At 35.6% G+C, this 13,384-nt stretch overlaps 2 protein-coding genes across 2 annotated transcripts; one reads left to right on the plus strand and one right to left on the minus strand.

The window, feature by feature from the left end:
• The first annotated feature begins 1,582 nt into the window (after positions 1–1,582).
• On the plus strand, positions 1,583–2,243 carry LOC21384964. Its single transcript, XM_010101926.2, has one exon. It carries the CDS (start codon positions 1,697–1,699, stop codon positions 1,988–1,990), a length of 294 nt encoding a protein of 97 aa, XP_010100228.1. The 5' UTR covers positions 1,583–1,696; the 3' UTR covers positions 1,991–2,243.
• An 8,326-nt stretch (positions 2,244–10,569) lies between these two features.
• LOC21384966 (chlorophyll a-b binding protein, chloroplastic) lies at positions 10,570–13,096 on the minus strand. The gene is made up of 5 exons (XM_024168061.1): positions 12,945–13,096; positions 12,245–12,436; positions 12,072–12,109; positions 11,078–11,592; positions 10,570–10,848 (listed from the first exon to the last, which is right to left on the minus strand). The coding sequence occupies exons 1-5, from the start codon at positions 12,998–13,000 to the stop codon at positions 10,831–10,833; spliced, it is 819 nt and encodes a 272-aa protein (XP_024023829.1). The 5' UTR covers positions 13,001–13,096; the 3' UTR covers positions 10,570–10,830.
• Positions 13,097–13,384: the final 288 nt, after the last annotated feature.

Consider the following 13,384-nt stretch of genomic DNA (forward strand, 5'->3'; position numbering starts at 1 on the left):
GAATCTGCATAGTGAACGAGCCCTATATTTAATTATTTCACTTACTCTTGTAGTTATTTATTTATTTATTTATTTATTCAACATGTATAAAAGTCCAAAGCAATTTTATCGACCGGGTCTCCGGTGACTATTTCCATTGGCAAGTGGATGATCGCGTCACTTTGGGCGGCGCAGGAGAAAAAAAACATGGGTTTGAAAAAGTAAAGACTGTCCAACCATCCTTTAGTACTATTGTAGGCGACTCAAGCTCCGTATAGTTTGCAAGTCCCCAACAAGTCGGAGGCAAAGATTATTTGTCAAAAAGATTTGATTTAAGGAAAAATACACTATAACATATTTTAGACATGATTTTAAAGTAAAAAGCATGTTTTTTTTTTTAATTTTAGTAAATTATGGCATATTAATTTTTTATTATAAATAAAAACATTCTTTACCAAACATTCAATACGATATTTACTGATAAATATAGTATTAAATGGTCACCGTAGTCGGTGACTGAATTTTTTAAAAAATATAATATTTACTAATAAATACGGTATTTATTGGTAAATATGATATTAACCTATAAATACAACGTTAAATGGTTGCCGGAGTCGGTGGCCGACTTTTCGGGTAAATATAATATTTACTGAGTAAATGCGATATTAAATGTAAATACAGTATTTACCAATAAATACTGTACGGTCGCCGAAAAATAATCACCTAAAAAAAATTATCGATCACCAAAAAACGGTCACAAGTTGTCAAAAAATGGTCTCCGACAGCCAGAGCTGGCCGCCAGTCCCGGCCATGGTGGACTTGACTATAATCTACCTATTTTAAAAAATATTATAAAATTCACTATTTTTTAAAAAATAAATGTTTAAGGAAGATGAGTGAGGTAAAAAAATGAGATTTATAAGTATTTTGGGGTTTTTAATAATATTTAAAATTTAAAATATTAAATTATGCTGTAAGTTACTATTTTTTAAAAATATACTATAATTTATTAATCACTTTACCAATATTTCTCTTATTATCTTTTAATTTAATCACGTAACTAACTACGTTGTAGAAAAACACAAACGCTTTAACTTTATGAGGCAAATGTAAAACACAATAAAAAATTGCTGCAATTTTTTCAAATTTTTTTTGGAAGTTCCTAAGAAAAAAAAATATGAAGAGAATTGGATAAGAAACATGGATGGTAGTGGCATGGTCTTTGGCAATGGCATATCAAAAACCATATCCACTTCATTTTTTTAGACGAAAGATATTTCCATTCACCCGCAAGTTAAGTCATTCACAAGCAACGAATACATACGAAGGAATACACCAGATAAATTCCACCCATAAAATCTGGAGAGATCTAGCTTCACACTGCCGAAAGATTCAATCGTGACCGTCCAAACAAGAGGAGGAGAAAGAAACAAGAGAGAGAAAGCCAAACCTTTCTTCTCTTCTTCTCTCTCCCTCACTAGTCACTACAATCCAAATCTCCGACCCCTTCATGCCACCAATGCACGCGTCTACGTGTACAATTCCAATACCTCTTTTATTCCCAAAATCTTTTAAATATTACTCATAAACTTCCCACCCGAAAAAATAAAAAAAAATAAAAAAATCTCTCAATCTCTCTCTCTCTCTTTCTTTCTCTCTCCATTTTCTGGCGTGATTTGCTTTGCTCTGCTCCTCCAAATCCTCTCGTAGTTGGAGAATGGAACCGATCGTGTTGACTCAGGTGGCGACTGGGCTGAGCGTATTGGTCGGAGCGGTGCTGGTGAAATCGGTGATGGACCAGAAGCCCATGGCCGGCCCATTCCCGAGGTGCCCGAGCTGCAACGGCACGGGCCGTGTCACGTGTCTCTGCTCGCGGTGGTCCGACGGCGACATCGGATGCCGGACGTGCGCCGGGTCGGGCCGCATGGGCTGCAGCAGCTGTGGAGGGTCCGGTACGGGCCGGCCCATCACGGCCCAAATCTCTGTACGGCGTCCGAACGGTCCCTCGTGATGTGAATGGATGACAGGAGAAAGAACGGTTTGTTCTTCAAAGTAGAGATTTATTTCTATAGTTGCTATACAATCTTACTTTCTCTCTCTCTCTCTTTTTTTTTTTTTTGGGAAATTAAAATTAGTTCTGTATAATATATAAGCTGATGATATGCCACTTTTGAGAGAGGGAAAAAGGGTGAGAGATTTGCTAGGATGTAATGAACTCAATTGTACTGAATTTCAATGAAATGAGACATACATGATCTAATATAGATTACTGCTAATTATTTACAAATTGCGTTAATTTTTTTCTTCTTATTGAAACTTTTTATTAATGGCATAAAAGTTATTCTTTTCTCGAGTGTAATATGCTTTAAAGATGGAATCTTTCTGGTGATTAACAATAGAAAATGATAGCTGAGTATTACAAGCAAACTCGGTGCAACTCTTTTGTAATGCAAGATTCTTATTATTCTTATTATTGTTTTTTTTGTTTTTCTAAACTGAATATATATGTATATGTATGTGTGTATGTATGTATGTGTTAGTTGGGTTGTGATAAAGTTAGGTTCTTTATATCAAAAGTGTGATATGATAAAATAGGCAGACAGGATATGGTTTTGGTCTCAAGAAGATGATGCTTATAAGTGGTCTTACACTTGAGATTCACTTTTCGGTAAAAAGGGGGAAAAAGAGAAGCTAAAATATGCTAAAATAGGGAGTTGGGTAGAAGGCGATCTGACGAGAGAAGTTGCAAAATCCAAAAAGCGTTCAATTATTAACACATAATGTGTTGCATGACATCCATCTTTAGCTTCTATTTTCCATTTCATTAATATAGAAAATCTTTGGATTTAGAATCGTTTCAAAATGATTTCGTTTTGCATACGAAGATAGAAATAAAAATATTTTGATGTGTTTAGTAATTTTATTCAGAAATTATGTTTAGTATAAAAAAAATTAAAAGTCCGTTTGATAATTTATTTTTAAAAATGTGTAATAGTATTGTAAATAATATATTATATAATTAATAATCTACCCAGACAATTGGGTAATAATTAAGATATTATATATTATATAAATATCCGATTGAATCATAATCTTGACATCCTCAATTCTTCTCTCCATGTTTTCTCTTCCGGCGGATTGATTAAGCTGTTGCAGCATCTCCATGAAATTCTTGTTCCAGTTCTGTCTACCATCCTCCACTTCTTCCATCTTCATTGCATCTTTTCCCCTCATCTTTTCGCAATAACCCTCTTCAAATTCAGCAAAAGATGTAAGCCCGCCATTTAGAAAAAGCGAGAAGCCGGAGAAGAGGGAGATTGGAGGAGAGAAGCCCACCGAGTAAAAGGAAAGAGAGAGGAGAAAACCTCTTTGCGATTCCACCGAGAAGCTCAATGTTTAGAAAGATGGAGACAGGAATGAAAATAGGAAAAGAAAAACTCGTTTTTAGAAAGTGAGTTTTTGGCAGAAAGGGGAAAAACGTTTTCAGTTTTGTTTTTGTTAGATGCTACTCCAAACGCTGGAATCTTGAGACCATTTTATTTTTTATTTCTCAAAAAACGTGAAATTTTTTTTTTCAAAATGGATTCTAAACACACACTTTGAGCTCGTTTAGTTGAAAGATTCGTTCTCTAATTTGAATTATAGTTCATGGTTCGTTATAGTATTTTCTTTTATAAAAAACACACGTAAATCGAAAATAATTTTAATCTCATGATTCTAATCCATGAACCAAACGACCATCTTTCATGCCTAATTTTATTTAATCTTAAAAAGGGATTGGAAATTCAACTTAAAGACAATAAAAAAAAAAAAATTTGTTTTGCAGCTCCCCTTGACTCTGGCTTGCACCTGAGTTGGTATAAAAGTTCAACTATTTTCATCTCTAATTGTTAGATTGACATATAATTGAAGCAGCCGCCATTAAAAACTCAGAAGGTTCCTTATTCAGCTATTTTTATAATCTTCATCTAACAACAACGCTGAAATAGAAGCCGCCATGGCAATACCAATGGTTGAAACTTGCAAAACCACGTTTTTTTTTTTTTTAATTTGGTAGGGTCCAATTACCATTAGTGTTCCTGGACTAAACCCACAAAGAAAATGAAAGAATAATTAAGAAATATCATTTTGGTTGATAAATAGTTATTTTCTGTCACGCATTTCTTTGGCTTTTCTAAGTCATAATTTGACCGATAAGATTATTCAGTGAGAAACAAATACAATAAGGAGACGTTAATTGCAAGTCAATACTAACTTGATACTTTTAAGCCACATTCTGCTGCTATCTTGTCACTTGTCTTCTTGTTGTGTAGTTCTTCCGTCTCGGCAAATGCCAAGGTTTCCAGAACACCTACTTATCATTTTTGGCCATATTAACGAATGATTTGTCTTTATTTTATCGCTTTATCATTCCAAGTTGCGAAACATTTCCTGCAAAAAGAGAAAAAAAAAAAAAGAAAAAAAAATATATTAATCTTTGCAATGGGTTCGGCTTAATTAATAATTATGCATGATTATCGCATTTTTTTTCTTCCAAAAATTAAGTTAGTCATCTTCAGTGGGAAGTCAGAAATTTATATGAGGGAGGGCTAATAACTACAACACAAATTTAAAAGGATAAAATTTTATTTTTTTTAATTTTTCAGAGGGGACTTTGTACAGTTATTTTAGAGATATTCTTATATAAATATAAGTAAAAAAAAAAAGGGAAAAGGAATTAAGGGGGGAGAGCACCCTAATCCTTAATTAGCTACGTCGCTGCTCATGTCTATAGAGTAACCAAAATCTTAACTCCTAAATATGCTGGTCCTCTATAAAATGAACTTAGGCTCCGTTCATTTCGCTGATTCGAGTTTAGAATTTAAGTTTTGTTACAGTAAAAAGCTCTCAGAAACAGTCACATCTAACTTTTTGCTACAGTAAAAAGCTCTCACACAGCATCACATCTCAACTTGAATTAAAAACTCGAATTAGCGAACCGAACGGATCCTTAGTTTGTCAGAGGAATCTCCTTGACCGATTAAGTCATTATAAGATGTTTTGATTTAATGTTAACAAAAAAAAAACCTTTTAATTCTTTTTTTATTTTTGAAAAATATCACATCCGGCAATCATTTTTGTCGTGTTTGGAATTGATCTCCTTTTTTTACGGTTTTTGAGAAAGAAAAAATAAAAACGTTTTCAAAACGACATTTGGCGCAATAAAGATAAAAAATATAAATAAAAATAATTTTTTAGGTTAGTGTACGCTACAATAATAAAGAGAAAAGGACAAAAATATGAGATGAACAACTTTTATTATTTGCTGCCGAACAAAAGCTTACAACCTGATGCTCTTTATATAGAGCTAATCCCCAACGGATAATAACATGAAATAAGGAACATGCATCCCTTAAATCCTAGAAAAAAGCAACGTGCAAAAACAAACCTCCTACTGACTTGGTAAACACAAAGCCATGTTCTGTACCACTAAAAAATAAACTCCTATATTCTAGGACACTAAACAACTGACTCCATAAATAAAATAAATAAACATGGTCAAATATGACTCACATGACTCAACATTCCCTCCCTTAAACTGAAAGTTTGCCAACATTCAGTTTAATCCAACTTGTCAACACCAAGCAGCTTTCTCAACTTCTGAAATGCAGCCAACTTGAGGGACTTGGTAAAGATATCAGCAACTTAATCTTCACTTCTGCAATGAATGAGATCAATGACTCCTTCCTTCGTGAGATCCCTTAAAAAATGAAACTTCACATCTATATGCTTGCTTCTTCCATGTAGAACATGATTTTTGGAGAGCTTTATTACTGAGCTATTGTCACAATAAATTGTAGTGGCTCATACTTGCTTGAAATGAAGCTCTTCAAGAATTTTTCTCAACCAAATAGCTTGACAAGCACAGGCTGTTGCAGCAACGAACTCCGCTTCAGTTGTTGATAAAGTAACAATTGCTTGCTTCTTTGAAGACCATGAAACAACTCCTGAGCCCATCATAAAAACATATCCGGATGTGCTTCTTCTATCATCTAGATCTTCAGCATAGTCACTGTCAATAAAGCCAACTAAATCTGTCTTTTCTCCCTTCTGGTAGAATAGCCCAAAATCAGTTGTACCTTGCAAGTACCGAAAAATTCTCTTTGTAGCAAGAAAATGTATCTCCCTTGGACATTCCATATACCGGCTAATGAGACTTACATCATGCATTATATAAGGCCTTGTTACGGTCAAGTACATCAAGCTTCCCACAATTTGCTTGTATAGAGTGTTGTCCACCTTTCTTCCTTCAACATCTTTCATCAGCTTCAAACCAAACTCAATTGGTGTGCTAACAGAATTGCAATTCTTCATCTGAAACCTGTCTAAAATTTTTTGCACATATTTCTTTTGAGAAATAAAATTACCAGTAGGAGTTTGCACAACTTCTATACCAAGAAAATAGTGTATCATTCCAAGATCAGACTTATCAAATTCAAGCATCATGGAGTGCTTAAATTTTTCAAACATGGCACTATCATTTCCAGTATAAATTAAATCATCCACATATAAGCAAACAATAAGCATTTTTCCTCCATCTCCAATTTTAATAAAAAGTGTATGCTCATATGGACATTTCTGAAAACCTTCCTTCAAAAAAAAAAGCTTCAATACGACTATACCAAGCCCGTGGAGCTTGTTTTAGTCCATAAAGAGCTTTTTTCAATTTATACACTTTATGCGCATTTCTGACCTTAATATAACCAGGAGGTTGATCAATGAATACCTGTTCTTTCAAGTCTCCATGCAAGAATGCCGATTTCACGTCCAACTGGAAGATAGGTCATGAGTTTTGTGCTGCCAATGCAATCACCAATCTAATTGTGTCATGGCGAGCAACTAGAGCAAAGACTTCTTTGTAATCGATGATGCCGAACTTTTGCTTGTAGCCTTTTGCTACTAAGCGAGCCTTGTACTTATCGACTTCACCGTTCTCCTTCAGCTTCGTCTTGTACACCCACTTCACGCCAATGGTTTTTTGCCCTTTTGGAAGCTCTGTCAACTCCCAAGTATTATTTCTTTCAATGGCTGCGATTTCAGCATCCATCGCCTTCCGCCACTTTGATTCATTAACGGCATCTTCGAAAGCTACATGATCATAATATGAAAATAGAGCAAAGTGTGTAAGTGGGTCTTCGGTTTGATCAATCCCAGTTATCTCATAATCAGTCATCCAAGCTGGTCTTCTTCTAACTCGTCGAGGTCGATGATCATCTTCTGCTTCAACTGGTGGTTGCTGCTCGTTCTGCACGGGCTGTGCGTTCTTCAAAGGTTGTTGCCTTCCTTCTTCATTTTCTCCATCAAAATCAGCTTGCAACTGTACATTCTCTAAAGATTGCTGCCTTCCTTCTTCATTTTCTCCATCAAAATCAGCTTGCATTTGATGTTCAGCATTGTTTTCATCCCAAATCCAGAACCGTTCTTCATCAAACACTACATCACGACTAATGACAATTTTCTTGGTGATAGGATTGTACAATTTGTACGCTTTTGACTACTCACTAACACCAAGAAAAATGCATTTTTCTCCTTTGCCATCAAGCTTTCTTCTTTTCTGATCAGGAATGTGGGCATATGCAATGCACCCAAAGATTCTGAAGTGATCGATACTTGGTCTTTGTCCATTCCAAGCTTCTTCAGGCGTCACGTTCTAAACATCAAGTGTAGGACTTCTGTTCAGTACATGAATGCTCCAATTGACAACTTCGGGCTAAAAACTTCTTGGGATACTGCTTCTTGCCAAAATAGTTCGCACCATGTTCAAGATTGTACGGTTCTTTCTCTCTGAAACGCCATTTTGCTGCAGAGTATAAGCTGTAGTAAGCTGCTTCTGAATCCCATGCTCCTCACAAAAATTTGTAAATTCTTGTGACTTGTATTCTCTACCACGATCACTGCGAAGAATTTTTATAGGCATGCCTGCTTCTTTTTCAACTAGCGTCTTGAAGTTTTTGAAAGCTGAAAAAGCTTCAGACTTCTCTTGTAAAAAATAAACCCAAGTTTTCCGACTATAATCATCAATGAACGTTATAAAATAACGTTTACCACTGTTTGATGTCGGATTAATAGGCCCGCATATATCGGAGTGAACCAGTTCCAGTACCTTCTTCGCTCTCCATGATTTTCCTTTTGAAAAATGGTCTCGATGTTGTTTGCCAACAACACATTCTTCACATACTTGATAAAGACTCTGAATTTGTGGAAGACATGTCACCATGTTCTTCTGCTGCAGCGTTTTTAGACCACCAAAATTCAAATGTCCATAGCAAAAATGCCACAACCATGCTTCATCCTTCAATCTTGCAGAGAAACATGATTGAATGGTGTTGTCGAGATATAGCGGAAACATCTGGTTTGTTGTCTTGTTGACTTGAGCAACTAAGCCCAATTTTTCATCTTGTATGCGACAAACTCCATCTTTGATAGAAATCTCATATCCCTTCTTTTGGAGCTGTCCAACACTTAGCAAGTTGGTTTTCAGATCTGGAACAAAGAAAACATTAGAAATAATCTGACTGGAGTTTTCTTTAGTGTGGATTTTTACACTTCCTTTACCCATGACAGAAACTTTAGAGTTGTCACCAAAGGTTACAGTGTTGCGGAATGATTCATCCAAGTCTGAAAACATTGACTTGTCTCCACACGTATGGTTGCTGCAGCCGGTATCTAAATACCACAAGTTTTGGTGGACTTCTTCCTTTGCATGACAAGCCATCAAGAGAGAAACTTCTTCTTCTTTATCTGCAAAATTTGATTTCATACCACGATTTCTGTTGAGATTAGTTCTACATTCAGACTTGTAATGGCCATACCTCTGACATCTATAACATTCGACATTTGACTTGTCTACAGACTTTGGTTTGAAACCATTTGAATGGTTATTGTCACGGCCTTTTGCTTTCAATTTGGAATCAGTAGCATGATCCTCGTCTGATTTTTGGTGTGTTTCTTTGTCCTTCCATCTCCCTTTCCCACGACCAGGACCTTTGGGATTGGCTGCTGCCTTCAACGCTTGTTCCACTTTATCTTGCTGAACAATTTTTTGCTCATGAACCAGCAAAGAACTCTGTAACTCATCAATTGAAAGTGCATCAATATCTTTCGATTCTTCTATAGAACAAACAACAAAATTGAATTTCGGTGTCATCGACCGAAGAATCTTCTCAATGATGGTGACGTCTTCCATCTTCTCGCCATGGATCCGCATTTTGTTAGCAATTGTCATTGTTCTTGATAAATAATCAGAAACTGACTCCCTTGACTTCATGCGCAAATTCTCAAACTCTTTGGACCTCAAGAAATTCTCCATCAACATGCTCCAATGATCATAGTGACCATCAAAGCGAGGGATAGCTGGCTGCACAAAATTTTCAGAGGCCATGTTTCTTCACTGCTGCTGCTGCAAAAAAGAAACCAAGTGAGATAAAAAAGAGTTATAGCTACAACTCTATATCACTCCTTTTTCTCTTTTTTACACTCTTGGCCTGACGTATTTCACTCTCTCAAGCTTCCTCTTTTTTAAACTCTTAACAAGGCTCTGTATAAATCACTCACTCGCCAAGTGTGGCTCTGATACCACTGTTACAATAATAAAGAGAAAAGGACAAAAATATGAGATGAACAACTTTTATTATTTGCTGCCGAACAAAAGCTTACAACCTGATGTTCTTTATATAGGGCTAATCTCCAACGGATAATAACATGAAATAAGGAACATGCATCCATTAAATCCTAGAAAAAAGCAACGTGCAAAAACAAACCTCCTACTGGCTTGGTAAACACAAAGCCATGTTCTGCACCACTAAAAAAGAAACTCCTATATTCTATGACACTAAACAACTGACTCCATAAATAAAATAAATAAACATGGTCAAATATGACCAACGTGACTCAACATTCCATCCTTTAAACTGAAAGCTATTTCTATATATTAATAAAACTATTAAATGCATTTTTTAAAATGATTTATGTCTGAGATTTAAAACGTTTTTATTTTTATTTTCATACAAAAAATAAAATCATTTTGGAACGAATTTCAAGCGTGCCCTTTGTTATCGATTTTGTTTTATGGTATTCTCTAGGCAATTGAAGTCTTGAATTTAATTCGTATTTTTCTATGACTGTCGTTTTTAACGTTTTGACGAGGCCTTCCCAGTGTTGTCGTTTCTTCAAGCTATCGAACTGGTTTATCTAGGTCATTGCCGTTTTCCCATTCAGCTTAGGTCCTTTAATGTCATTATTTGAGTTGCTGTGTCCATTCGTATTGTTTCTTATCTTTTAGTCATTTCCTGAGATTTGTCGTTCCTTAAGGATATTGTCGTTTTATAAGTCATATCGTTGTAATGTAATTATCGTTTCTACAATTGAAAAGTCTGCAGAATCTTAGTTCGTTTCTTGTGGTTAAGGTCGGTTATAGATCCAATTTTCCTCGTGTACTTCCTTTGACTAATATAATTTGATTAAAAAGAATATTAATAAAAAATAAAGAAGTCAAAATCTAAATCCATACGTTTTAAGAAGTATTTGTCGCTTTTTTTTTTTAAATAATAATAATAATAATAAATAACTGAATTAATGGAAATCCAGATCAACTTATGTTCATGGAAGTCTTAAAGTTTCAAGGAACTATTTGTACATTGCAAGATTCTATAGCACAAAATATACGAGGCGTAACAAGTTCTAACAAGAGAAATTTTCCATTAGAACAAGTACTGAAAAACGCATCTCCATATGATCTTAAGCCCCATTTCCTCATAAAATTAACACGTTTCCATCGCGGCAGCGCTAATGCTAGCATTCTTCCTAGCTTCCTCACTTGGGGGTGAATGCCTGGAAAGAAATGACAAACGAATAAAACACAATTACTAAATGTTAGTTTCAAAATTTAAACATGAATTCATGATATTTAAGTAATCTTTTCCTCTTTTGTAAATCAGAATACTATTTATCACTATTATTAATATAGTCATATATCAAGACTGCCACCACTCAGCTATCATATTTTTTGTTATATTGCCAAATGCACATAAATATATATATATATATATATTTCAGTTACCGCAAAAACGGTGGCGTGACCGGGATCGGCAAGGTGAGCAAAGAGGTTGTCAATTGGGCCAGTTCCAGTGTAAATGTGTTGGAACCAAGCACCGATCACAGCCAACATAGCCAACCTCCCATTCTTGATCTCCTTTGTTCTCAACTCCTTGATCTTCTCAGGGGAACCACTTCCCCACCCAAGAGGATCAAACCAAAGCCCACCAGGGTAGCCCACATCTGTGCCGGTGAGCTTGTTGTTGGGGAAGATTGGGTCAGTGTTGACACTGCCGGGCTTGAGAATATCGGCCCAACGTCTGCCCTCGGCCCAACCAATGAAGATCATCTCAACTATGAACAGGGTAGTTGTGTCTGTGAAGTATTCTTGTTCCCCGGCACTGTACCATGATGGGGTGTTTAGGATGCCAATCTTTGTCAAAAATTCAGGAATGAAGATCCCCGCAGCACCCAACATGGCCCATCGGCAGTGCACAATCTCGGATTGCACGTTCCATCTCAAGGTCTCAGGGTCAGATCCTGTTTAGAAAAAGAAAGTTCCGTAATTAATTTTCAATCTTAATATTATTGTCCTTTATTTATTATTTTTCATAACATTATTGACGACCAATATTAGAAAATCATGTTATTCATCCCACTCATATTATCCCGCCTTAACACGAATCAAAATTTATAATCCTAGCAATAGTATTATGCATTCCGACTCGGGTTGAGTTGGAATGTGACGATTGAGTCGGGATGAGCTTTCGACTAGCAATATTATGCTTCTCGACTCGAGTTGTGTCGGAATTGAACAATGCTCTCATATATGAGTTAAAAGAGTATTGCAATTCATCACACAATAATTACTTTAATATATATATATATATATATATATATATAATATGGGCATCATTAACATATCTGACCAATAGGACCTACAATCTAACAGTAACAATGATCATTACTACATTTCAATACACACATATATTATTGATATGTTTTTTGCTTTAACTTACCAAGGCCAAGAGGATCAAAACCAAAGTCTCCTGGAAGGCTGCAATATTACAACATAAAACATATTCTTAGCAACACAATATACATAGATATATATATATATATATATAGATAGTATATGCCATTTATTTTATATGAATTATAGGGTTGAGAGTTGAGAGTTGAGTTGAATGACCTGCCATCGAGCCAGTCAGGAGGGGTGCTGCCTGGGAACCAAAGGGGTCTGTTGGGGTCAGCAGCAGCGCAAACTGTAGAGAAAGATCTTGATGATCTGATCGGCGCTGTGTAGTTTCTCACTCTCAATTTCTTGCTTCCACCAAGGAATGAACCCTTGGTTGCTCCCAAACTAGCCACGCTCTTCTGGGAGCTGCCCTTAATTAAGTAGCTTAAACGTTATTACTTTTTTTTAAACCACATCATTCAAAGTTTTATTTACTACATATACTCTTATAACTATAAGATTTTCCTTAGTTCCACTTGTATTTTCTCATTTTCCTTAAGAGCTGAATTCATTTTTATAATTCAAAAATCCCAAAAAAAAAAAAAATAAATAAAATTCAATTTAAATCATGCATACTTTAGTAGGTACAAGTGACCAAGTAAACACATATATTCGAGATACAGACATAATCTAGCCGTAATTCCACAATACCTCTAATGTTAAGGTTTAAAATTCAAACCCCCCTTCCGAGTTTTTTTTTTTTTTTGGTGAACATATTTACTTTTTTTTTTATTCAGTGGTTTCCTCGTGAACATAAATATGTGGCATGGTAACACAAAATAATGTTCGGTCATAGATTTAACCCCTTTATGGGAATAACAAGGGTAAAATTTAAAATACTAAAAAAAATGTATGGTTGGAAAGAATTGCTTGCCTGGGAGAAGAAATGGAGACAGCTGCAATTGCAGAAGATGCACAAGCGGATGCCATACTCGTGCAGGTTTAAGTCCAAAAGCTTTCCTACAATGTGTGTATGTGTTTGTGTATTGTGAGGGTGATTGGTAATCAATAGAAAGGAATGCCCAAAAAAACATGCAAAAAAAATCAGTTAATGTATGGACCGCCTTATCTTCAAGGATAGGAGTGTGGATGTCCGATTGGCTTCTGGGTCGCCACGTGGCAGGAAGAATCTGAAATCTTTACCTACATAACCTCCTATTCTCCAGCTTACCTGGAATAATCACAACCTTGTGGTTCACATTTGATCCCCGTTGTATGACTCGTAGATTTTAGAATCCAACTGAAGCCAATATGGGCCATTACATCACCTCCTATTCTCCAGCTTACCTGGAATAATCACAACCTTGTGGTTCA

This window comes from Morus notabilis, unplaced genomic scaffold (genome assembly GCF_000414095.1).
Source record: "Morus notabilis unplaced genomic scaffold, ASM41409v2 Scaffold2749, whole genome shotgun sequence".
In the NCBI taxonomy this organism is placed as follows: domain Eukaryota; kingdom Viridiplantae; phylum Streptophyta; class Magnoliopsida; order Rosales; family Moraceae; genus Morus; species Morus notabilis.